Here is a 27,502-nt window from a genome sequence, read left to right on the forward strand (position 1 = left end):
GCCTTGCAGTCAGGTACCTTGCAGTTGCCGAACCAAGCAGTGATGCAACCAGTCATAATGCTCTCAATAATGCAGCTGTATAACTTTTTGAGGATCTGAGGGCCCATGCCAAATCTTTTCAGCCTCCTGAGGGGTAAGAGGCTGTCATGCCTTCTTCACAACTGTGTGGGTATCTGTGGAACATGTTAATTCATTAGTGATGTGGACATGTTCATTCCTTTATGAATTGGACATTGTAGTGGAGCTTAGGACCTGCACCACTACAGCCCCATCGATGTGGATGGGGGTGTGTTCGCCCCTCCATTTCCTGTAGACCATGATCATCTCCTTTGCCTCGCTGACGTTGAGGTAGAGGTCATTGTCGTAGCACCACACTGCCAGGTCTTTGACCTCCTCCCTATAGGCTGCCTCATTGTCGCCGGTGATCTGTCGTGTTGTCAGAGAACTTGATGATGGTGTTGGTGTCGTGTGCAGCCAAGCAGTCGTGGGTGAACAGGGCGTACAGGAGGTGTAAGAATATGTTGAAGATAAATACATAACGCAGAGACAGAGGACGAGAGGTCAAAAGGACGAGAAGTCAATAGAGTAATAACGATTAAGGGAAATTGTGTTTTTTCTGTAATAGGGAATTATTGATCACTGGTTCAGAGACATGGGAGGAATATGTCTTCTGAAAACTACAACTCCCAGAATACCTTTCACAGGAATAAACACGAAGAAGCGGTAGGTGACTAACATGTGTTACTGAGGCTGATTTTGCAAAGTTGTTTTAAAGCGAAGGGATTCAAGTGTACATTGCTAGAATACTAATAAACGAAAGTTAAGATTGCTTTTACAGTGTTGGTGAGTGGTAGAATAGATTCGGAGAAACGCATAGCGAGGTTACTGCACTAATACTCTGTTAGCTTGCTAGCTAGCAAGGTAGCAAACTAATGTTAATTGTTGAATGCCATTGGATGTGCAATCAGCACTGTTATGTTCGATATTAGAGAAGACATGAAGAAATTAAGATTTTGTTTAAAGTATAGAATACACTTCTGATGCAAGGAGCACAGGTCCCATTTTAACCAATAATGTGATGTCAAATTCAATCTTGCCCCTTTGGTTACAGAGTGCAGCCCCAGGAGCAGTGGTATGACATCACACGAGACAACAAGAAGGAAGACCTGACTCTAGACTTTGACTGCCAGACGTCATTCTCAAAACAGTCTAATCACGTGCCAGAAGACGATGCCCGACCGCTGTGTGGCGTATGGGTGTGGCAAGTCGTGGGAAGATGGTGTTACTCTGTACAATTTCCCTAACAATGACACAGAGGAGTTTCACAAATGGGAGAAGCAGGTCCAGCGGACTCGGAGCAACTGGACCGCCTCGCCGAACTCCCAGCTTTGCTGTGAACACTTTGGTAAGGAGTGTTTTGAAAACAAGCCCTACCCCGTCCTCAAGGCTCTCGCTGCCAAAGGACAGCTGAAGCTGAAGTATGGGGCTGTCCCCACAGTGTTCATACGGCCCCCCTGCACCTCCTGTGAGGGCTTCGGCTGCAACGTGTGCACCCCCAAAGCCCAGAGACGTGGCGTCCCTGTAGAACCACAGGAATATGACACGGTGAGTCTGTGACCGTTAGTGTTGTGTGTCAGTGTCCACCTGACATTGAGAAAAAACAAGCGCAATACTATACTTTTGTAAACAAGCGGTAGCTTGCTAGATTTATAACATAAGGTTGGTAATCTGTGATGTTAAAGACAGTTTATTTAATAGCTGAAGCACAGTTCCATGTTTCAGAACAGTTCAAATCATACATGACCCTCTCTCTAACCCAACCTTGTTCCTCTCTCTGAAAGGAGGATGTTGAGGGGGGACCTCTGCAGTCGGATGACACTGATGCAGAGGATGACGATGACGAAGATGAAGATGAAGATGATGAAGATGAGATGGATGATTATTTTGGAGATTACTACTCTGCTCTCACTATAGATGACGGACCGGGTGAGGGAAGACTGCGTTAGCCTGTTGATATAAAGTTAATTAGTTAGCCTGCTGATATAAAATTCCAGGCAAGGATACTCATCATGGATCACCAAAACCACCAATCTGTTCTGTAACATATTCTCATCCTCTTCCCTACACAGTGGTGTGTGAGATGTGTGGCTTCAGCGGGACCAGAGACACCTTCTATTCCAAGACCAAGCGTTTCTGCAGCGTCTCCTGCTCCAGAGCCTACTCCTCCAACTGCAAGAAGTCCTCTATCCTGGCACGACTTCAGGTGAGAGAGAATATCTGTCTGTGTGTTACAGGTGGTGAGGCTAGATGTTTATAGACTTTATACTGTATAGCCTTTTATAAAGCCTTTTATATAGCATCACCCTTGGCTTCACTCAATGTTTTATTTTCTCCAGGGAAAGCCTCCCACCAAGAAGGCCAAGGTGCTGATTAAGACTGCCTGGTCCACCCAGATGGGAAACATGATTGCTTCTCTGGGAAGCAGTCAGGACAACAGCTCCAGCTCTACTGGACAGGATGGTGAGACCACTTGGAGGGCTTTTACATTGCTGGGGTAAAAGCCTAACTTTTAATTTGGCTCTATACTTCAGCGTTTTGGATTTGAGAGAAAATGAGGCGACATTGTCATATCTGTTTTGCGGTTTAGAAATGAAAGCACTTGGTATCTAGTCTCCCCATTTGAAGGTGTCATAAGTATTTTGACAATTTCACTTATAGTGTAATAAAGTTGTGAAAAGTTTTAAGATTTGGTTCCATATTCCTAGCACACAATGACTCCATCAAGCTTGTGACTCTACAAACTTGTTGGATTGTTTAACCTTTATTTAACCTGGCAAGTCAGTTAAGAACAAATTCTTATTTACAATGACTGCCTAACCCGTGCGACGCTGGGCCAATTGAATGCTGCTCTATGGGATTCCCAATCACGGCCAGTTGTGATACAGCCTGGAATCGAACCAGGGTCTGTAGTGATGCCTCTAGCACTGAGATGCAGTGCCTTAGACCGCTGCGCAACTCGGGAGCCCATTTGCAGTTTGCTTTGGATTATGTTGTGCCCAATTGAAATTTAATGGTAAATAATGTATAATTACGGATAATCATGACTGAATCGTGAAAAATGATGAGTGAGAAAGTCCCCATTAGCTGTTGAAAAAGCAGCAGCTATTCTTCTTGGGGTCCACACAACATAGAACATGACAAAATACACAACACTAATGGACAGGAACAGCAACACACATTTAAACTAAGAACACTATGACTAAAGAACAATATGACTTTTTTTAAAGAAGGAGAAAATAAATACAAATAAATAATACTGAGAATGTTGTGTGTGTGTGTACACGTTATTCCTCAAGGGTTTTTTATTTATATATAAATAATGATTTAAACGTTTTAAATAATGGAATATCTACATAGGCGTACAGAGGCCCATTATCAGCAACCATCACCCCTGTGTTCCAATGGCACGTTGTGTTAGCTAATCCAAGCTTATCATTTTAAAAGGTTAATTGATCATTAGAAAACCCCTTTACAATTATGTTAGCACAGCTGAAAACTGTTGTTCTGATTTTAAAGAAGCAATAAAACTGGCCTTCTTGAGACTAGTTGAGTATCTGGAGAATCAGAATTTGTGAATTCCATTACAGACTCAAAATGGCCAGAAACAAAGAACTTTCTTCTGAAACACATCAGTCTATTCTTGTGCTGAGAAATGAAGGCTATTCCATGTGAGAAATTGCCAAGAACCTGAAGATCTCGTACAATGCTGTGTACTACTCCCTTCACAGAACAGTGCAAACTGTCTCTAACCAGAATAGAAAGAGGAGTGGGAGGCCCCTGTCCACAACAGAGCAATAGGACAAGTACATTAGTGTCTAGTTTGAGAAACCGACGCCTCACAAGTCCTCAACTGGCAGCTTCATTAAATAGTACCCGCAAAACACTAGTCTCAATGTCAACAGTGAAGAGGCGACTCCAGGATGCTGGCCTTCTAGGCAGAGTTGCAAAGAAAAAGCCATATCTGACTGGCCAATTAAAAAGAAAATATTTAGATGGGCAAAATAACACAGACACTGGACAGAGGAACTCTGCCTAGAAGGCCAGCATCCCGGAGTCACCTGTTGACGTTGAGACTAGTGTTTTGTGGGTACTATTTAATGAAGCTGCCAGAATTAAGTGTATATTGAAAATATTAGTTAAAACATCACACCATTGCAGCCAGGAAGACAAATCCTCTCAATCATTATATGTAAGTTAGAAGAGGGGAAACATTTAGTTCCTTTCTGAGACAGACCTGTTGGTTCTCCCTTTTCCCCTTGTCATATAGTTGCAGCAACAGGAAACTTTGACTGGGGTGCTTACCTGGAGAAGGCAGGCTCTCTTGCTGCTTCAGTGGCCTGCTTCAGACATGCAAGTCTTCCTTTTCACTTATTACAATACTATCCTATTCTATTTTAAAGTTGCGTAGCAATAAATTGCTTTCTTTATTCTACTGGTGAACTAACGTTGCTGCTGTTCCCCTGCAGGCGCCACTCTGTGCCCAGTGGGATGACATCACAGTGAGGTTAAAGGTAGAGGTCCTGAACACTAGTGCCATCCTGCCCAGTAAAGTGTATTGGATCGCTAGCATCATCCAACTTGCAGGTCAGCCAAATACTCTGAAACTGATTGATGGGACATCTAAAAATGGCACCCTATTCCCTATATAGTGCACTACACAGGGAACAAGGTTCCATTTAGGAGGCATCCTGAGACATCAAACATGATTATTTTTTTTGTCATGGACTGAATGTTAGTTTACCTCTTCCTCTCTCTGTTTTCCAGGCTATAAAGCTCGGTTGAGGTACGAGGGCTTTGAGGAGGACAGCAGCCAGGACTTCTGGTGCAGCCTGGGTTCTGGAGACATGTACCCCATCGGATGGTGTGCCATGACCGGCAAGCTGCTGGTGCCACCACAGGGTGAGTGACCTCCACAGGTATAGAGTACTATAGGTCTAAAAGTTTTAGTTAACATTTCTGTAAAAAAATAATAAATAATTGTGGGTAATGAGACATCCTTTTTATTAAGCAGTATCTGAAGAAGTGCAACAATTTGATTACACTTACAAAAAAAAAAAAGTGGGTTCATTAAATGTTTTGCTAGTGGATCAATACAGTCCATTCTGACCCTTTTGACTTCTTCCACATTTTGTTACGTTACAGCTTTATTCTAAAATTGATGAGGACACATTTTTATTTAATCAATCTACACACAATACCCCATAATGACATGTTTTTAAACATTCTTGCTCATTTATAACAAAAAGTAAAACTGAAATACCTTATTTACATATGTATTCAGGCCCTGGTCACTGATGGTCCTCAGTCACATTCACTTTATCTTGGATTCCACAACAACATTGGAATCTAAAACTATCACTCTTCCAATTTGACTCTTGTTTAATTGTTGCACTAGCAGAGGAGTTTAGATCCCTGGTTCATTTGCTTAATTGTACATATCCAAAATGCTAGTTGTCCATTTGTATACTGTTATTTCATTGTTTCCCCCTAAGGACATTTGTAACAATTTACAAAGACTGGGGCTGACCATTTTCATAGCCTACTTTAGAATGTTTCTCATTACTCAGTCATGTGGCGACACCTAGTGGACTACATTCATATTATGGCCATTGAAATGCCACCGATCACAGTTAACATTTTTCAATATCTGAAGGTTATACTCTTTTATTTAAAGTGTGGCCAAAACCCAAATTGTACACTTACCTACTGACATATTTTATTTTTTAATTTCAAGGGTGTATGTAACTTCTTTCCTAGGTCGGTTTGACCTCACTGTACATGTTTAGGGTAATCAACGGATGCCGAGTAAGAGAGAAGTTCTGCTGCTAAGTTTAAAATTTGTATTTTTTTTGAATGGTGTTGTACTATCACTTATATTTTATTTATATATGTATGTTGAGTGGGTGAGGAGGTGGGTTATGTTGGCATTATCCAAAGATTCTTGTGTTTCTCTAAGTTTTTGTTTAATTCAATGTTTTTTTTTTTCATGTAGCTTCTCTCTCAATCTCTCTTCCTCATTTTTCTTCATTTGACTTCTCCTCTTATAAGGATTCATGTCTAGTTCAACAACAAGTCAGCATGATATTTTGGGGCTTCCAGTCAGACTGGTGACATGGAACATTTGCATGTTGTGGAGGGCAAATTAAGAGCTCCAGAGTATTTTCACATCTGAACAGCCTGAATACTTATAGGTGCTTTTCTTGAAGAAATGTAATATGTGTTAACGACCATACTAGATCGCGTAAAGCCTGGGTTGGACTGGTTTTTCATTCTAATTTTAACGGCGAAGCCAGGGAAATCGCAATAGTGATTCACAAACGAGCACAGTTTTCACCCTCTCAGATCATTTCAGATCCTGGAGGACATTATACAATAGTTAGTGGACACTCTTCCAGACCCCTGAAGTACTTGCAAATGTTTACGCCCCTAACTGGGATGACACTAGATTTAAGACATCTCTTTTCGCCTCTCTCCCTAATCTTGACACCCACCGTCTCATCTTTGGCGGGGACTTTAACTTTGTTATTGAACCATGACTCGACCGGTCTAATCCCAGAACACTTACTCCTTCCGGGATGGCAAAAGCTCTTTCTACATTCACGACCCAAATGGGTTGTGTTTATCCATGGCACTTCCTCCACCCTGTCACAAAAGACTTCTACTTTTCTCATGTTTATCAAGCATACTCACTCATAGACTACATTTTTTTTAGAACCCTTCTCCCCTCAGTTAAAACTACAGAATATTCTGCTATAGTAATTTCGGACCATTCCCCCCACATTCTGGACATTCTGGCATTCACTCCGAACGCAAAAAAAACATTTGACCCTATGGCCCTATTGTCTAACAAAGAATTGTTCAACTTTTTATTTCAACTAACATAAATGTATTCATTCAAAGGAATAAAAATAACAACACCTCCCCCTCTCTTCTTTGGGAGACTTTCAAAGCTGTATTACGGGGAAAGATAATTTCAAGAACTGCTGGACTCAATCCTGGCAATAGACCGCTTCACCAAACTTCACCATCCCCTGAATATACTTATAGAGGTTGAAACTTCAAACTCAATTTAATCTACTTTCCACTGATAAAGCAGAGTTTCTGTTGCAACAAATTAAGGGGACGTACTACGAATATGGTGACAAGGCCAGCCGCTTTTTGGCACACCAACTTAAACGCCAGTCAGCATCTCAGTTATATAACTCTTCCTGTAATCTTACAAGTGATCCCTCTAATATTTATTCAAGTTTTGTGTCCATTTTATTCTACCCTCTACAAATCCAACAGATATTACGGCTATGGACAACTTTTTAGATAACTTGAATATTCCATCCATTTAGTATGGACATCAGTGAAGTTCTGGACAACCCTCAACATCTAGATGAGATAACAAAGGGTCTAAAGTTAATGCAAAGTGGCAAGGCCCCAGGCCCTGATGGCTTCCCAACCGATTATTCAAAAGAATTCCCAGATCAACTCGCCCCATTACTATTAGGTATGTTCACCGGCTCGTTATCACAGGGCTCTCTCCCCACGACGCTAACTCAAGCCTCCATATTACTTATACTCAAGAAAGATAAAGATCATTTCACTTTTGAGCTATGATGTTAAACTATTAGCTAAGGTTCTAGCATGCCGGTTGGAACCCTGGATTCAGGATGTCATATCTGATGATCAAATAGGTTTCATCAAAGGGTGACAACTGTTTTCCAATGTACGTCGTCTTTTGAACGTTTATACTCTCTCCTCTCTCCAGACCCTAAAATGGTTGCTTCTCTTGATGCAGAGAAGGCTTTCGACCTGGTGGAGTGGGGTTATTTATTTCAGTTTTGATAAGATTTGGTTTTGGGTCCAATTTCATCTCACGGATATGTATGAATACGTGAACTCTGATAACAATGCATTTTTTAAACACATTTGGATCATTCTCCGGTTACAAATTGAACATTCAGAAAAATGAATGCTTTCCCATCAACCCCACTGCCTTTACGTCTGTCGCCCTCTGGTGTTTCCTATTGAGGTGTGAATATAACACATTCTCCACCCTCCATAAAATAAACTTAGCAAGTCTAGTCACATGAGTTAAAGCAGACTTACAACGCTTGGATAGTCTGCCTCTCTTCTTAGCTGGTAGAATCCAATCTGTTAAAATGAAATTTGACCTAGGTTTCTGATTTCTAGATTATATGATGCTTTCCTCTGAACCCTCTCCAATCAACAAGGAGGCCTTAGGCTTAACTCCATATGCTCGGTTAAGTTTCATTCAGTTCAAGGTCTTGCACAAAATTCACTACACCATAGAAAAACGTAGTAAATTCCTCCCAGACACAAATGACACGTGATAGATGTTCTGGCAATCACTCTGGCAGACCACACCCATATGTTTTATTCATGCTCTAAGATGTCTGAGTGTTGGTCATTCTTTTTTAATACTCTCTCTAAAATTCTAGATATTGACCCGCAGGCTTGTCCTTTGATTGCTATATTTGGAGTTCCATCTTTTGTTGCCTAGTCTCACTAAAAGTAAAGCAGATGTTGTAAAGTTTGCTTCCCTTATAGCCTGCTGGCACATCTTGCTTAATTGGAAATCCTCCAACCCCCCACTGTATCAGCCTGGTTGAAAGATCTAATGTCTTTTCTACACTTAGAAAAAACACTTTGAGAGGTTGTACTGATAATGTTTTCTTGAGATGGCAGCCTTTTAATTTCCTTTTTTGAACAGTAGCCTTCCATTTATCAGGAGTATGAATGTTGGCCAACAGGGGATATGAGAGGGTGTGGGAGGGAAGGGATAGCATGTTTTGATATTTTAGATGTATTTTTGTGTATGTACATTACCAGTCAAAAGTTGACACGTGTACTCATTCAAGGGTTTTTCTTTATTTACATTTTTGTTTGACATTGTACAATAATAGTGAAGACATCAAAACGATGAAATAACACATGGAATCATGTAGTACCCAAAAAAGTGTTAAACAAATCAAAATATATTTGAGATTCTTCAAAGTAGCCACCCTTTGCCTTGATGACAGCTTTACACACTCTTAGACATACATAGCCCTCACACAGCCTGGAATTGTGTTGGATCATTGTCCTGTTGATAAACAAATTATAGTCCTGCTAAGCGCAAACTAGATGGGATGGCGTATCACTGCAGAATGCTGTGGTAGCCATGCTGGTTAAGAGTGCCTTGAATTCTAAATAAATCACTGACAGTGTCACCAGCAAAGCACCATCATACCACCTCCATGATTCACGGTGGGAACCACACATGCAGAGATCATCTGTCCACCTACTCTGCGTTTCACAAAGACATGGCAGTTGGAACCAAAAATCTCTAATTTGGACTCATCAGACAGATTCTAATGTCCGGTCTAATGTCCATTGCTCGTGTTTCTTGGCTCAAGCAAGTCTCTTGTTATTATTGGTGTTCTTTAGTAGTGGTTTCTTTGCAGCAATTTGATTATGAAGGCCTGATTCACGCAGTCTCCGCTGAACAGTTGATGTTGAGATGTGTCTGCTACTTGAACTCTGAAGCATTTACAGTTGAAGTCAGAAGATTTCATACACTTAAATGACTTACAGTCATTTAAACACAAATTTCTTGTTAACAAACTATAGTTTTGGCAAGTCTGTTAGGACATCTACTTTGTTTTTCCAACAATTGTTTACAGACAGATTATTTCACTTATAATTTACTATCACAATTCCAGTGGGTCAGAAAGTTTACATACTCTAAGTTGACTGTGCCTTTAAACAGCTTGGAAAATTCCAGAAAATGATGTCATGGCTTTAGAAGCTTCTGATAGGCTAATTTACATAATTTGAGTCAATTGGAGGTGTACCTGTGGATGTATTTCAAGGCATACCTTCAAACTCAGTGCCTCTTTGCTTGACATCATGGGAAAATCAAAAGAAATCAGCCAAGACCTCAGAAAAACAGTTGTAGACCTCCACAAGTCTGGTTCATCATTGGGAGCCATTTCCAAATGCCTGAAGGTACCACGTTCATCTGTACACACAATAGTGCGCAAGTATAAACACCATGGGACCACGCAGCCATCATACTGCTCAGGAAGGAGACACGTTCTGTCTCCTAGAGATGAATGTACTTTAGTGCGAAAAGTGCAAATCAAACCCAGAACAACAGCAAAGGACCTTGTGAAGATGCTGGAGGAAACGGGTACAAAAGTATCTATGTCCACAGTAAAACGAGTCCTATATCGACATAACCTGAAAGGCAGCTCATCAAGGAAGAAGCCATTGCTCCTAAACCGCCATAAAAAAATCCAGACTACAGTTTTAAAGTGCCCATGGGGACGAAGATCAGTTTTTGGAGAAATGTCCTCTGGTCTGATGAAACAAAAATAGAACTGTTTGTCCATAATGACCATCGTTATGTTTGGAGGAAAAAGGGGGAGGCTTGCAAGCCGAAGACACCATCCCAACCGTGAAGCACGGGGGTGGCAGCATCATGTTGTGGGGGTGCTTTGCTGCAGGAAGGACTGGTGCACTTCACAAAATAAATGGCATCATGAGGCATGGAAATTATCTCAAGACAACAGTCAGGAAGTTAAAGCTTGGTCGCAAATGGGTCTTCCAAATGGACAATGACCCCAAACATACTTCCAAAGTTGTGGCAAAATGGCTTGATGACAACAACGTCAAGGTATTGGAGTGGCCATCACAAAGCCCTGACCTCAATCCTATAGAAAATATGTGGGCAGAACTGAAAAAGTATGTGCGTGCAAGGAGGCCTACAAACCTGACTCCGTTACACCAGCTCTGTCAGGAGGAATGGGCCAAAAATCACCCAACTTATTGTGGAAGGCTACCCTAAACATTTGACCCGAGTTAAACAATTTAAAGCAATGCTACCAAATACTAATTGAGTGTATGTACACTTCTGACCCACTGGGAATGTGATGAAGGAAATAAAAGCTGAAATAAATCATTCTCTCTACTATTATTCTGACATTTCACACTCTTAAAATAAAGTGGTGATTCTAATTAGCCTAAGACAGGGAATTTTTACTAGGATTAAATGTCAGGAATTGTGAAAAACTGTGTTTAAAAAAAAAAAAAAAAAATGTGATTGGCTAAGGTGTAAATGGCAGACTTCAATTTTATTTGGGCTGCAACTTCTGAGGCTGGTAACTCTAATGAACTCTGGGTTAGGGTTTCCTGTTGTGGTTCTCATGAGATCCAGTTTCATCATAGCGCTTGATGGTTTTTGCGACTGCACTTGAAGAAGTTCTTTAAATTTTGGTAAAAAGACTTGGTCTTTTACCAAATAGGGGTATCTTCTGTATACCGCCCCTACCTTGTCACAACAAAATTGTCTCAAACGCATTAACTTTCAACAGGTGTTAGTTTAAATTAATTCAAGGTGACTACCTCATGAGTCTGGTTGAGAGAATGCCAAGAGTGTGCAAAGCTGTCATCAAAGCAAAGGATGGCTACTTTGAAGAATCTAAAATATATTTTGATTTGTTTAACACTTTTTTTGGTTACTACATGATTCCATATGTTTTTTCATAGTGTTGATGTCTTCTATTATTCTACACTGTAGACAATAGTACAAATAAATAAAAACACTTGAATGAGTAGGTGTCAACTTTTGACTGTATGTGTGCATATGTGCGTATATTTATTATTTCCAATTGTATGTTTTATTACATTTTTATGTGTGCTGCTTTTGTTAAGGGGAGGGAGGTGTTTCAATACATATAAGGGGATAAAAGGATGTACCTGTTCAAGTTGTAATTTGTGTTTCTTTATATTCACCCAAATCTAGATAGCTGATGTTCTGAAAGAGCTGCAAAATCTGGACCCCTACAATCTATCCTACCCTGTCTTTCTAATGTCTTCGAAAGCCAAGTTAACAAACCGATTACCGACCATTTAGAATCCCACCGTACCTTCTCCACTATGCAATCTGGATTCAGAGCTGGTCATGGGTGCACCTCAGCCACGCTCAAGGTCCTAAATGATATCATAACCGCCATCGATACGAGACATTACTGTGCAGCCATCTTCATCGACCTGGTCAAGGCTTTCGACTCTGTCAATCACCACATTCTTCTTGGCAGACAACAGCCTTGGTTTCTCAAATGGCTGCCTATCCTGGTTCACCAACTACTTCTCAGACAGAGTTCAGTGTGTCAAAACGGAGGGCCTGTTGTCCGGACCTCTGGCAGTCTCTATGGGGGTGCTAGAGCGTTCAATTCTTGGGCCGACTCTCTTCTCTGTATACATCAATGATGTCGCTCTTGCTGCTGGTGATTCTCTGATCCACCTCTACGCAGACGACACCATTCTGTATACCTCTGGCCCTTCTTTGAACACTGTTAACTAACCTCCAGACGAGCTTCAATGCCATACAACTCTCCTTCCGTGGCCTCCAGCTGCTCTTAAATGCAAGTAAAACTAAATGCATGCTATTCAATCGATCACTGCCCGCACCTGCCCGCCGTCCGACTAGCATCACTACTCTGGACGGTTCTGAATACGTGGACAACTACAAATACCTAGGTGTCTGGTTAGACTGTAAACTCTCCTTCCAGACTCACATTAAGCATTTCCAATCCAAAATTAAATCTAGAATCGGCTTCCTATATCGCAACAAAGCATCCTTCACTCATGCTGGCAAACATACCCTTGTAAAACTGACCATCCTACTGATCCTCGACTTTGGCGATGTCATCTATAAAATAGCCTCCAACACTCTACTCAGCAAATTGGATGCAGCCTATCACAGTGCCATCCGTTTTGTCACCAAAGCCTCATATACTACTCACCACTGTGACCTGTACGCTCTCGTTGGTTGGCCCTCGCTTCATACTCGTCGCCAAACCCACAGGCTCCAGGTCATCTACAAGTCTCTGCTAGGTAAAGCCCCGCCTTCTCAGCTCACTGGCCACCATAGCAGCACCCACTCGTAGCACGCGCTACAGCAGGTATATCTCACTGGTCACCTCCAAAGCCAATTCCTCCTTTGGTCGCCTTTACTTCCAGTTCTCTGCTGCCAATGACTGGAACAAACTGCAAAAATCTCTGAAGCTGGAGACTATTTCCTCCCTCACTAGCTTTAAGCACCAGCTGTCAGAGCAGCTCACAGATCACTGCACCTGTACATAGATGGGCTGTTTACAGATGGGCTATCTACCTCATCCCCATACTGTATTTATTTATTTATTTATCTTGCTCCTTTGCACCCCAGTATCTATACTTGCACATTCATCTTCTGCACATCTACAATTCCAGTGTTTTAATTGCTATATTGTAATTACTTCGCCACCATGGCCTATTTATTTCCTTAACTCCCTTATCTTATCTCATTTACACTCACTGTATATAGACTTTTTTGTTTTCTTTTTTCTGCTGTATTATTGACTGTTTTGTTTATTCCATGTGTAACTCTATGTTGTATGTGTTGAATTGCTATGCTTTATCTTGGCCAGGTCGCAGTTGCGAATGAGAACTTGTTCTCAACTAGCCTACCTGGTTAAATAAAGTTGAAATAAATAAAATTGCCAATAAAAATATGTATACATTTTTTATTTTTCAAAATTAAAAGTAATGCACTCGAAACAAAAAGCAATGAGACTTGAAATTGAGCTCAGGTGCATCCTGTTTCCATCTAGATGTTTCTCAAACTTGGAGTCCACCTGTGGTTAATTCAATTGATTGCGTTCAACACCATAGTGCCCACAGAGATCATCACTGAGCTAAGGACCCTTGGACTAAACACCTCCCTCTGCAACTGGATCCTGGAGTTCCTGACGGGCTGCCCCCAAGTGGTACAGGTAGGCAACAACACGTCTGCCATGCTGATTCTCAACACTGGAGCCCCTCAAGGGTGCGTGCTTAGTCCCCTCCTGTGCTCCCTGTTCACCCACGATTGTGTGACCAAACACGACTCCAACACCATCATTAAGTTTGTTGATGACAACAGTGGTAGGCCTGATTACCGACCATGATGAGACAGCCTATAGGGAGGTCAGAGACTGCCAGGACAATAACCTCTCCCTCAATGTGAGCAAGACAAAGGAGCTGATCGTGGTCTACAGGAAAAGGCGGGCCAAACAGGCCCTCATTAACATTGACGGGGCTGTAGTGGAGCTGGTCGAGAGTTTCCAAGTTCCTTGGTGTCCACATCACCAACAAACTATCATGGTCCAAACCTAGACAGTCGTGAAGAAGGCATGACAACACCTTTTCCCACCTCAGGAGACTGAAAAGATTTGTCATGGGTCCCCAGATCCTCAAAGTTCTACAGCTCCACCATCAGGAGCATCCTGACCGGTTGCATCACGGGCTGGTATGGCAACTGCTCGTTATCTGACCTTGAAGGTGCTAAAGAGGGTAGTGCGTACAGCCCAGTACATCACTGGGGCCGAGTTCCTGCCACCCAGTACCTATATACTAGTCGGTGTCCAAAAAATTGTCAAAGACTCCAGTCACCCAAGTCATAGAATGTTCTCTCTGCTACCACACGGCAAGCAGTACCGGATTACCAAGTCTAGGACCAAAGGGCTCCGTAACAGCTTCTACCCCCAAGCCATGAGACTGCTGAACAATTAATCAAATGGGTACCCGGACTATTTACATATCTATGCATAGTCATTTTTACCAGTACCTATGTGTACAATTAACCAACCTGTACCCCCAGCACATTGACTCTGTACAGGTACCCCTTGTATATAGCCTCGTTATTGTTATTTTATTGTTTTTTCATTATTTTTTTTTACTTAAGAAAATATTTACCAAATAAACTGAACTCTTTCTTGAACTGCATTGTTGGTTATGGGCTTGTAAGTAAGCATTTCACGGTAAGGTCTGTTGTGTTCGGCACATGACAAATAAAGTTTGATTTTGATTTGACATGAATATGAAAAGCATACCTGTCTATATAAGGTCCCACAGTTGACAGTGCATGTCACAGCAAAAACCAAGCCATGAGGTCGAAGGAATTGTCCATAGATCTCAGAGGCAGGATTGTGTCCAGGCACAGATCTGGGGAAGTGTTCCAAAACATGTCTGCAGCATTGAAGGTCCCCAAGAACACAGTGGCCACCATCATTCGTACATGGAAAAAATTTGGACCCACCAAGACTCTTCCTAGAGCTAAGAAAACAAGATTCTCTGGTCTGATGAAACCAAGATTTAACTCTTTGTCCTGAATGCCAAGCGTCATGTCTGGAGGAAAACTGGCAACATCCCTACGGTGATGCATGGGGGTGGCAGCATCATGCTATGGGGGTGGCAGCATCATGCTATGGGGATGTTTTTCAGTGGCAGGGACTGGGAGACTAGTCAGGATCAAGGGAAAGATTAACGAAGCAAAGTACAGAGAGATTCTTGATGAAAACCTGCTCCAGAATGCTCAGGACCTCAGGCTGGGGCGACGGTTCACCTTCCAACAGGACAACGCAGGAGTGGTTTCGGGACAAGTCTCAATATCCTTGAGTGGCCCAGCCATTGACCTGAAAATAGCTGTGCAGCGACACTCCCCATCCAATCTGACAGAGCTTGAGCAAATCTACAGGGAAGAATGGGAGAAACTCCCCAAATACAGGTGTGCGAAGCTTGTAGCGTCATACCTAAGGAGACTCAAGGCTGTAGTTGCTGCCAAAGGTGCTTCAACAAAGTACTGAGTAAAGGGTCTGAATACTTATGTTTAATGTAATATTTCAGTTTTTATATTTTATACATTTGCAAACATGTCTAAAAATTGCTTTGTCATTATGGGGTATTATGTGTAGATGAGAAAAACTAACAATTTAATCAATTTTAGAATAAGGCTGTAATGTAACAAAATGTGGAAAAATTGAAGGGGTCTGAATAGTTTCCGAATGCACACTATTGGTTGTGTGTCCCTTTTCTAGCTGTGCACCAGAACATCTCTGACTGGAAGGAGTATCTGATGAACCGGCTGGTTGGAGCCAGAACTTTGCCTGTGGACTTCTATATGAAGGTAACGTGTGTCAGACATACTTTTTCTTTGTGGTAGAACCAACCAAATTACCACATCTCTCCACCACTGCCCCATGTCTCTGTAATGGCCATCTCTCTCTCTCACTCTCTCACTCGCACTCACTCACTCAATCACTCACTCACTCACAGCTGGCCGAGAGTATGAAGTGTCCGTTCCGTACTGGCATGCGTGTGGAGGTGGTGGACCGCACTCTGGTGAGCCGGACACGGCTGGCAGTGGTGGACACTGTGACCGGAGGCCGCCTAAGACTGGTCTATGAGGACGGGGAGCAGGAGGCCAAAGGGGAGCCCCTCTCTGATGTCTGGTGCCATATGTGGAGCCCCCTTCTGCACCCAGTGGGCTGGTCCAGCAAAGTGGGTCATGTCATCAAACTGGCTGGTACGGGATTAAACCAACTTGTGCACCGGGGGGGGGGGGGGGGGGGGGGGGGGGGGGGGGGGGGGGGGGGTTGTTTTCTATGTTGATAAAGTTGAAGGTTGATAATATGAAACGTTCTTCCCCAGACGTTGACCACCCAACATTCCGTAAGGTGTACTGTGATAGCGTCCCCATGCTGTTTAAGAAGGTCAGTATACAGACTGATCACATTAATCATTGTCTATCTATAGCTCATTTGTTGATGGTTTGATTAACACCAGAGGAGTCTGCAAAATAAGCACAAATGGAGCGCTGTGTTTCTGCATGCCACAACGGCTTGTTTCATGACTGGACTTTTATAACACTGTTATGCCTCTCTGTGAGCCCCCCCCCCCCCACAGCCCAGGACTGTGTACATGGAAGGAGGCTTCTTTGAGGTGGGAATGAAGCTGGAGGCCATCAATCCTGTAAACCTGGGCAACATCTGTGTGGCCACTATACAAAAGGTAATGATTGAGCGGATTCTCATTCTTGGCTGCAATGCTGTGATCTTTTAACTAATATTGTCTATGTACACTTAATTTGGCTCTATACTCCAACATTTTGGACTGTTTTATATGAGGTGACACAACAGAATGTCACCTTTTATTTGAGGGAATTTTCATATGTTTTTCGGTTTAGAAATTAAAGCACTATGTATCTTGTCCCTCCATTTGAGGGTGTCAAGTATTTGCACAAATGTACTTATAGTGTATTAAATTAGGGATTAAAATGGATTTAATTGTAATTTTTTGTCAACGATCTACACAAAATACTCTAATTTCAAAGGAAGATAAATAAATTGGTGTTCTATCTTGATTTTAGATAATTATTCAACCCCCTGAGTCAATGCATGTTAGAATCCCCTTTGGCAGTGATTACAGCTGTGAGTCTTTCTGGGTAAATCTCTAAGAGCTTTGCACACCTGGATAGTACAATATTTGCACATTCTTTAAAAAACAAGTTGGTTATTGATCTTTTCTAGACAGTCATTTTCATGTCTTGTCATATATTAACTCAGCCACTCAGGAACATCAATGATGTCTTGGTAAACAACTCCACTGTAGATTTGGCCTTGTGTTTTAGGTTATTGTCCTGATGAAATGTGAATTTCTCCCAGTGTCCGTTGGAAAGCAGACTGAACCAGGTTTTCCCCAAGGATTTTGCCTGTGCTTAGCGCTATTCCATTTATTTGTATCTTAAACTCCCTAGTCCTTGCCGATGACAAGCTAACCCCATAACATGAAGCAGCCACCACCATGTGGTACTCCCAAATATAACACTTTCTTTTCAAGACATCATTTATTTTCCACAGTTTTTGCATTATTACTTCAGTTCCTTATTGCAGACAGGTTGCATGTTTTGGAATATGTTTATTCTGTACAGGCTTTCCTTTTCACTCTGTCATTTAGGTTAGTATTGTGGAGTAACTCAAATGTTGTTGATCCATCTTCAATGTCCTCCTATCGCAGCCATTAAACTGTAACTGTATAAAAGCAGGGTTTCCCTAACTCGGCCCTAGGGACCCCAAGGGGTTCATGTTTTGGTTTTTGCCCTAGCACTACACATCTGATTGAAATGAACTCATCAAGCTTTGATTATTTAAATCAGCTGTGTAGTGCTTTAATGGCTTCTTCTGTCCAGCAAACTTGTGATTCAACCTGTTAAAAATAAATATATATATCTTTATTTAACCAGGTAGGCCAGTTGAGAACAAGTTCTCATTTACAACTGCGACCTGGCCAAGATAAAGCAAAGCAGTGCGACAAACACAACAGAGTTACACATGGGATAAACAAATGTACAATCAATAACACAATCGAAAAATCTGTATACAGTGTGTGCAAATGAAGTAAGAAGGTAAGACAATAAATAGGCCAACAGTGGCGAAGTAATTACAATTTAGCAATTTACACTGGAGTGATATATGTGAGGATGATGTGCAAGTAGAAATACTGGTGTGCAAAAGAGCAGAAAAACAAAAACAAATATGGGGATGAGGAAGATAGTTGGTTGGATGGGCTATTTACAGATGGGTTATGTACAGCTGCAGCGATCGGAAGCTGCTCTGACAGCTGGTGCTTAAAGTTAGTGAGGGAGATATAAGTCCCCAACTTCAGTGATTTTTGCAATTTGTTCCAGTCATTGGTAGCAGAGAACTGGAAGGAAAGGCGGCAAAGTAGGAGTTGGCTTTGGGGATGACCAGTGAAATATACCTGCTGGAGCGCATGCTACGAGTGGGTGTTGCTATGGTGACCAGTGAGCTAAGGCAGAGCTTTACCTCGCAAAGACTTACAGATGACCTGGAGTCAGTGGGTTTGGCTACGGATATGTAGTGAGGGCCAGCCAACGAGAGCATACAGGTCGCAGTGGTGGGTAGTATATGGGGCTTTGGTGACAAAACAGATGGCACTGTGATAGACTACATCCAATTTGTTGAGTCGAGTGTTGGAGGCTATTTTGTAAATTACATCGCCGAAGTCAAGGATCGGTAGGGTAGTCAGTTTTACAAGGGTATGTTTGGCTTTGTTGCGAAATAGCATGCCGATTCTTCTAGATTTAACTTTGGATTGGAGATGCTTATTGTGAGTCTGGAAGAAGAGTTTACAGTCTAGCCAGACACCTAGGTATTTATAGTTGTCCACATATTCTAAGTCAGAACCGTCTAGAGTAGTGATGCTAGTCGGGCAGGCGGGTGCTGGCAGCAATCAGTTGAAGAGCATGCATTTAGTTTTACAAGTATTTAAGAGCAGCTGGAGGCCACGGAAGGAGTGTTGTATGGCGTTGAAGCTCGTCTGGAGGATTGTTAAGTGTCCAAAGAAGGGCCAGATGTATACAGAATGGTGTCGTCTGCGTAGAATCACCCGCAGCAAGAGCAACATCATTGATGTATACAGAGAAGATTCGGCCCGAGAGTTGAACCCTGTGGTACCCCTTAGACTGCCAGAGGTCCGGACAACAGGCCCTCCAATTTGACACACTGAACTCTATCTGAGAAGTAGTTAGTGAACCAGGCTAGGCAGCCATTTGAGAAACCAAGGCTGTTGAGTCTGCCGATAAGAATACAGTGATTGACAGAGTCGAAAGCCTTGGCCAGGTTGATGAAGACGGCTGTACAGTACTGTCTTTTATCGATGGCAGTTATGATGTCATTTACGACCTTGAGCGTGGCTATGCAATCGGAAACCAGATTGCATAGCTGAGAAGGTATGGTGGGATTCAAAATGGTCAGGGAACTGTTTGTTCACTTGGCTTTCGAAGACTTAAGAAAGGCAGGGCAGGATGGATATAGGTCTGTAACAGTTTGGCTCTTGAGTGTCTCCCCCTTTGAAGAGGGGGATGACCACTTTCCAATCTTTAGGAATCTCATACGAAGAGGTTGAATAGACTAGTAATAGGGAATTCAACAATGGCAGCAGATCATTTTCGGAAGAGAGGGTCCAGATTGTCTAGCCAAGCTGATTTGTAGGGATCCAGATTTTGCAGCTCATTCAGAACATCAGCTGTCTGGATTTGGGTGAAGGAGAAGCACGGGGGGTGCGGAGCTGTTGGCCGGGTTTGGGATTGCCAGGTGCAATATTGAAATTCTCGATTATCGTGGATTTATCAGTGGTGACAGTATTTCCTAGTCTCAGTGCAGTGGGCAGCTGGTAGGAGGTAGGTACTCTTATTCTCCATGGACTTTACAGTGTCCCCAAACTTTGTGGAATTAGTGCTGCAGAATGCAAATTTCTGTTTGAAATTTCTGTCCCAACTGACTGCATGTATTGGTTCCTGACTTCCCTGAAAAGTTGCACATTGTGGGGACTATTCGAAGCTAGTGCAGTACGCCAGGGTGTTTTTGTGCTGGTCAAGGGCAGTCAGGTCTGGAGTGAACGACGGTCTATATCTATTCTTAGTTCTACATTTTTTGAAAGGGGCATGCTTATTTAAGATGGTGAGGAAAGCACTTTTAAGGAACAACCAGGCATCCTCTACTTACGAGGTGAGGTCAATATCTTTCCAGGATACCCAGGCCAAGTCGATTAGAAAGGCCTGTGCGCAGAAGTGTTTTAGGGAGCGTTTGACAGTGATGAGGGTTGGTCGTTTGACCGCGGACCCACTACGGACGCAGGCAATGAGGCAGTGATCGCTGAGATCCTGGTTGAAAACAGCAGAGGTGTATTTGGAGGGCAAGTTGATCAGGATGATATCTATGAGGGTGCCCATGTTTTACGGATTTGGGGTTGTACCTGGTGTAGGTTCCTTGATAACTTGTGTGAGATTGAGGGCATCTAGCTTTGATTGTAGGATGTCCAGAGTGTTAAGCATATCCCAATTTAGGTCACCTAGCAGTACGATCTCTGACAATAGATGGGGGGCTATCAATTCACAAATGGTGTCCAGGGCACAGCTGGGAGCTGAGGGGGTCTATAACAAGCGGCAACAGTGAGGGACTTATTTCTGGAGAGATGGATCTTTAAAAGTAGAAGCTCGAACTGTTTGGGCTTAGACCTGGATAGTATGACAGAACTCTGCAGGCTATCTCTACAGTAGATTGCAATTCCGTCCCCTTTAGCAGTTCTGTCTTGACGGAAAATGTTGTAATTAGGGATGGAAATTTAAAAAATGTTTGTTGCCTTCCTAAGCCAGGATACAGACATGGCTAGGACGTCTGGGTTGGAGGAGCGTGCTAAAGCAGTGAATAAAGCAAACTTATGGAGGAGGCTTCTGAAGTTATCATGCCTGAAACCAAGGCTTTTACGGTTACAGGAGTCAACCAATGAGAGCACCTTGGTGTGATGCTGGGGGCTACAGGGCCTGGGTTAAACTCCACATCACCAGAGGAACAGAGGAGGAGTAGGATAATGGTACGGCTAAAGGCTGTAAGAACTGGTCGTCTAGTGCGTTGGGGACAGAGAATAAAAGGAGCAGATTTCTGGGCGTGGTAGAACAGATTCAGGGCATAATGTACAGACAAGGGTGTGGTAGGATGTGAGTACAGTGGAGGTAAACCGAGGCAGAGTGACGATGAGAGCGGTTGCGTCTCTCGAGGCACCAGTTAAGCCAGGTGAGGTCTCCGCATGTGATTTCAGCTAGCTAGGTGCGATGATCCGGTGTAAAGGTCCAGAGCTTGCTGTAGGAATCCGGAGATGTGGTTGAGTAAAAACAGTCCGATATGCTCTGGGTTGATATCGCGCTGTGCAGTCTGGCAGGTATTGACCGAGCTGAGGCTGGCTGGTGTCCGAGTCAACGGTGAAGACCCCTTGCAGTGGCTGACTGACTACTAGCTAGTTAGCTGGCTAGCTTCTGATGGGGGTTCTGGTTCTAAAGTATAAAAATAGCAGATCCGTACCACATTGGGTGAGGCGGGTTGCAGGAGAGTATATTCAGTCCGTAAATGAAAATTGAGATTAAAATATATACAAAAAAATATGGGGGGAAAACGAGGAAAACAATTATTTACACAGGATAAGACAAAACACACGTCCGACTGCCACGCCATCTTGGATTACCTTGAAATGGAGTCTAGTAGCAAGGTAACTGTTGTTACTCTCTCTTTCTCCCAGGTGCTGTTGGATGGCTACCTGATGGTGGGCATTGATGGGTCAGGTGATGGGTCTGACTGGTTCTGCTACCATGCTTCCTCCCATGCCATCCTACCCAAGGGATATTGCCAGAAGCACAACATCCAGCTCACACCACCCCCTGGTAATACCCTACACTCTCTCCCCCCTACTCTCTCTCTCTCTCCCCCCTACTCTCTCTCTCTCTCCCCCCTACTCTCTCTCTCTCTCTCCCCCCTACTCTCTCTCTCTCTCTCCCCCCTACTCTCTCTCTCTCTCTCCCCCTACTCTCTCTCTCTCCCCCCCTACTCTCTCTCTCCCCCCCTACTCTCTCTCTCCCCCCTACTCTCTCTCTCTCCCCCCTTCTCTCTCTCTCTTCCCCACTACTCTCTCTCTCTCCCCCCTTCTCTCTCTCTCCCCCCTTCTCTCTCTCCCCCCCTTCTCTCTCTCTCTCTCTCTCCCCCCTTCTCTCTCTCTCTCTCTCCCCCCTTCTCTCTCTCTCTCTCTCTCCCCCCCTCTCTCTCTCTCTCTCTCTCCCCCCCTTCTCTCTCTCTCTCTCCCCCCCTTCTCTCTCTCTCTCTCTCCCCCCCTTCTCTCTCTCTCTCTCTCCCCCCCTTCTCTCTCTCTCTCTCCCCCCCTTCTCTCTCTCTCTCTCCCCCCCTTCTCTCTCTCTCTCTCCCCCTTCTCTCTCTCTCTCTCCCCCCTTCTCTCTCTCTCTCCCCCCTTCTCTCTCTCTCTCTCTCCCCTTCTCTCTCTCTCTCCCCCCTTCTCTCTCTCTCTCTCTCTCCCCCTTCTCTCTCTCTCTCTCTCTCCCCCTTCTCTCTCCCCCTTCTCTCTCTCTCTCTCTCCCCCCTTCTCTCCATTTCTTTCTCTCTTTCTCTCTCGCGCTCGCTCTCGCGCTCGCTCTCTCTCGCGCTCGCTCTCTCTCGCGCTCGCTCTCTCGCTCTCTCTCTCTCTCGCTCTCTCTCTCTCTCGCGCTCTTTCTCTCGCTCTCTCTCGCTCGCGCTCTCTCTCTCGCTCGCGCTCTCCCTCTCTCGCTCTCCCTCTCTCTCTCGCGCGCGCCTCTCTCTCTCCCCTTGCGCTCTCTCTCTCCCCCCTACGCGCTCTCTCTCCCTCCCCACTACGCGCTCTCTCTCTCTCTCTCCTACGCGCTCTCTCTCTCTCCTACGCGCTCTCTCTCTCCCCTACGCTCTCTCTCTCTCTCTCTCTCTCCTTTGCGCTCTCTCTCTCTCTCCCTTACGCGCTCTCTCTCTCTCCCCTACACGCTCGCTCTCCACTGCTCTCTCTCCCCTACGCGCTCTCTCTCTCTCCCCTACGCTCTCTCTCTCTCCCCTACGCTCTCTCCCCTACGCGCTCTCTCTCTCCCCTACGCGCTCTCTCTCTCCCCTACGCGCTCTCTCTCTCCCCTACGCGCTCTCTCTCTCCCCTACGCGCTCTCTCTCCCCTACGCGCGCGCTCTCTCTCCCCTACGCGCGCTCTCTCTCCCCTACGCGCGCTCTCTCTCTCCCCTACGCGCGCTCTCTCTCCCCTACGCGCGCTCTCTCTCTCCCCTACGCGCGCTCTCTCTCTCCCCTACGCGCGCTCTCTCTCTCCCCTACGCGCGCTCTCTCCTACGAGCGCTCTCTCTCCCCTACGCGCTCTCTCTCTCTCTCCCCCCTACGCACTCTCTCTCTCTCCCCCCTACGCGCGCTCTCTCTCTCTCTCTCTCTCTCTCTCTCTCTCTCCTACGTTCTCTCTCTCTCTCGCTCCTACGTTCTCTCTCTCTCTCGCTCCTACGTTCTCTCTCTCTCTCTCTCCTACGTTCTCTCTCTCTCTCTCTCCTACGTTCTCTCTCTCTCTCTCTCCTACGTGCTCTCTCTCTCCCCTACGCGCTCTCTCTCTCTCTCCCCTACGCTCTCTCTCTCTCTCTCTCTCCTACGTGCTCTCTCTCTCCCCTACGCGCTCTCTCTCTCTCTCCCCTACGCGCTCTCTCTCTCTCTCCCCTACGCGCTCTCTCTCTCTCCCCTACGCGCTCTCTCTCTCTCTCCCCTACGCGCGCTCTCTCTCTCCCCTACGCGCGCTCTCTCCTACGAGCGCTCTCTCTCCCCTACGCGCTCTCTCTCTCTCTCCCCCCTACGCACTCTCTCTCTCTCCCCCCTACGCGCGCGCTCTCTCTCTCTCTCTCTCTCTCTCTCTCTCCTACGTTCTCTCTCTCTCTCGCTCCTACGTTCTCTCTCGCTCCTACGTTCTCTCTCTCTCTCTCTCCTACGTTCTCTCTCTCTCTCTCTCCTACGTTCTCTCTCTCTCTCGCTCCTACGTTCTCTCTCTCGCTCCTACGTTCTCTCTCTCTCTCGCTCCTACGTTCTCTCTCTCTCTCTCTCCTACGTTCTCTCTCGCTCTCTCTCCCCTACGCGCTCTCTCTCTCTCTCCCCTACGCGCTCTCTCTCTCCTACGTGCTCTCTCTCTCCCCTACGCGCTCTCTCTCTCCCCTACGTGCTCTCTCTCTCCCCTACGCGCTCTCTCTCTCTCTCCCCTACGCGCTCTCTCTCTCTCTCCCCTACGCGCTCTCTCTCTCTCCCCTACGCGCTCTCTCTCTCTCTCCCCTACGCGCTCTCTCTCTCTCTCCCCTACGCGCGCTCTCTCTCTCTCCCCTACGCGCTCTCTCTCTCTCTCCCCTACGCGCTCTCTCTCTCTCCCCTACGCGCTCTCTCTCTCTCCCCTACGCGCTCTCTCTCTCTCTCTCCCCTACGCGCTCTCTCTCTCTCTCTCCCCTACGCGCTCTCTCTCTCTCTCCCCTACGCGCTCTCTCTCTCTCTCCCCTACGCTCTCTCTCTCTCTCTCCTACGCTCTCTCTCTCTCCCCTACGCGCTCTCTCTCTCCCCTACGCGCTCTCTCTCTCCCCTACGCGCTCTCTCTCTCCCCTACGCGCTCTCTCTCTCCCCTACGCGCTCTCTCTCTCTCTCTCCCCTACACGCTCTCTCCCCTACACGCTCGCTCTCCACTGCTCTCTCCCCTGCTCTCTTTCTTTTCCTTTTTCTTGTTGCTCTGGTTTAATGTTTTGGGCAAACACCACCTGCATGGTGAATCTATAATAAGAATTAAGTGAGTGGTTCCACATGCAGTGTCATATCCCTTATACCGGTGGCATATTCATCTTCTCTACCAGGCTATGACTGGAAAACCTTCTCCTGGGCAAAATACCTTGAGGAGAAGGGAGCCAGAACAGCGCCAGCACAGCTCTTCAACACGGTAACTCAAAGCTGTTTATATACCCAGTGTCATACCCAGTCTCCAGTATATGGACTTGTGAGAAGCTATTGGTACTGAGAGAGGTTTAGAAACACTGTTCTGTTTCTGGTTCTATGGCGTGTGGGCGGGCGTGACTGCGTGTGTGTCCTACAGGACAGCTCAGGTCACGGCTTCACTCAGAAAATGAAGTTGGAAGCTGTGGACCTGATGGAGCCGTGGCTGGTGTGCGTCGCCACCGTGAGGCGCTGTGTGGGCCGGCTGCTACTGCTGCACTTTGATGGCTGGGAGCCGGACTTTGACCAGTGGGTGGACGTTCAGTCACCAGACATCTACCCTGTGGGCTGGTGCGAGGTCACAGGATACCAGCTCCAGCCACCCATTGGACCAGGTAAGAACTGAGGACTCAGCAGCCTGGTCTCATAGACTAGACGTAACATAGTAAATTAAAATCTAAGACGCTCAAATGAGTATGATATGTTACGTTTGGTATGGTCCATAAGACAGGTTCCTGAAGGCAAATTGAAATGTGTTTGGTCAGGGTGGATGGGTGGGCATATAAGGCAAACGTATAGCAATCCAAAGGTTGCCTGTTCAAATCGCTTCACGGACAACTTTAGCAACTTTGCAACTACTTAACTTTTTATGTCTACTCCTGGGTCCAGGTTGGACCGAGGGATGGACGGCACTAACACACATACCCCACTGTTTGGTGTTGATGCTTTGAGTGCCGTTTGTTTGGAATGTTTGTGTTCTCTCCTTTTCGTAGATCCTGTTGCAAGTCGCAAGAAACACAAGCCTATGGGGAAAAAGAGTACGTCCTCCCAAAACCATCCCACACCACAGATACTAACTAAACCAGATAACCCACTTTTAGATTCAACCATGCAACTCAATGTTTTCCTCTGTTGTAACCCTCTCTCTTTGCACGTTCCAGAGAAAAGGATGGTGAAGAAGAAACTGGCGAACTTCATCTCCAAGAACCGCCCCCCAAGACGTCCGAGCCAACAGTCTGAACCTGAGGCCGGAACCCCAGAACAGTCAGACCACACATCCGTCACACAGCAGATTAAGGCTGAACCTGAGGAGCAGGAGAGTGAGTAGACACACATCCCTCACACAGCAGATTAAGGCTGAACCTGAGGAGCAGGAGAGTGAGTAGACACACATCCCTCACACAGCAGATTAAGGCTGAACCTGAGGAGCAGGAGAGTGAGTAGACACACATCCCTCACACAGCAGATTAAGGCTGAACCTGAGGAGCAGGAGAGTGAGTAGACACACATCCCTCACACAGCAGATTAAGGCTGAACCTGAGGAGCAGGAGAGTGAGTAGACACATCCCTCACACAGCAGATTAAGGCAGAACCTGAGGAGCAGGAGAGTGAGTAGACACACATCCCTCACACAGCAGATTAAGGCTGAACCTGAGGAGCAGGAGAGTGAGTAGACACACATCCCTCACACAGCAGATTAAGGCTGAACCTGAGGAGCAGGAGAGTGAGTAGACACACATCCCTCACACAGCAGATTAAGGCAGAACCTGAGGAGCAGGAGAGTGAGTAGAAACACATCCTGTAATGACGTCCAGTCCAGCCATACCAGATGTAGTTGATAACTTGGAAGAAAGAGAACATGCAGATGATTATTGAATGCCTTTCACTTTTCTTAATTGCTCATTGTGTTTGTCCTCTTTTCCTCTTTCTCTCTAGTCATAGCAGTGAAGGTGGAGGAGGTGGAGACCCCCATCGCACCGACCCTGCCAGAGGCCCAGGTCCCTCCACCCTCCCTGGGGGTGGTCAAGCAGGAGCCACAGGGAGAGGACCAGCAGAAAGCAACAGACAGAGGTGGAACCGATGGAACGTTGAGACTCACTGAAATTGATATACCCTGAATACAATTATCCAAACTGACCGTAGATGAATGTCTGTGGTTAACTTCATTCTACACCATCACAGCCTTGGATCACCTGAACCTGAAGATCAGATGAGTCTGTTGAGCTGGTCCCACTTCTGAACATTCTCTGCTCTGGAGCTGAATAAAACTGTTCCAGTTTAACAGAAAGGCCAATACTGTGACACCCGTTAAGGACATTCTTCCATACATTGAATAACAAACACCCAGTCGATGTTGTTGTATAATGTTTATTTGTTTTATATCCAGATTCCTTTTGGTTGTTGTATATACAATCCTGGATTAAAGTACTTCAGTGAACTGGTTGCTCTGAGTGTCTGTGGGATTTATGACCTTCCTTCACGTTTGACATTTCACTGAC

General features: G+C 45.1%; 1 protein-coding gene across 3 annotated transcripts; it reads left to right on the forward strand.

The window, feature by feature from the left end:
* Window positions 1-633: 633 nt before the first annotated feature.
* l3mbtl2 (L3MBTL histone methyl-lysine binding protein 2) lies at window positions 634-27,446 on the forward strand. Of its 3 annotated transcripts, none has more exons than XR_005039217.1 (18): window positions 634-723; window positions 1,112-1,605; window positions 1,842-1,986; window positions 2,130-2,263; window positions 2,397-2,520; window positions 4,328-4,410; window positions 4,527-4,644; window positions 4,825-4,959; window positions 15,951-16,039; window positions 16,189-16,438; window positions 16,564-16,625; window positions 16,819-16,923; window positions 22,006-22,147; window positions 25,148-25,230; window positions 25,384-25,618; window positions 25,997-26,041; window positions 26,165-26,727; window positions 26,940-27,446. XR_005039217.1 is itself a non-coding variant. In XM_036960596.1 (18 exons), the coding sequence occupies exons 2-18, from the start codon at window positions 1,231-1,233 to the stop codon at window positions 27,119-27,121; spliced, it is 2,466 nt and encodes an 821-aa protein (XP_036816491.1). In that variant the 5' UTR covers window positions 634-723; window positions 1,112-1,230; the 3' UTR covers window positions 27,122-27,446. The 3 variants fall into 3 exon arrangements, 2 of the variants coding, with proteins under 2 accessions (XP_036816491.1, XP_036816493.1); XM_036960596.1 differs by having other exon boundaries at window positions 26,165-26,323; XM_036960598.1 differs by lacking the exon at window positions 634-723 and adding an exon at window positions 724-843 and having other exon boundaries at window positions 26,165-26,323.
* Window positions 27,447-27,502: the final 56 nt, after the last annotated feature.

Source organism: Oncorhynchus mykiss, chromosome 23, assembly GCF_013265735.2.
Source record: "Oncorhynchus mykiss isolate Arlee chromosome 23, USDA_OmykA_1.1, whole genome shotgun sequence".
NCBI lineage: Eukaryota > Metazoa > Chordata > Actinopteri > Salmoniformes > Salmonidae > Oncorhynchus > Oncorhynchus mykiss.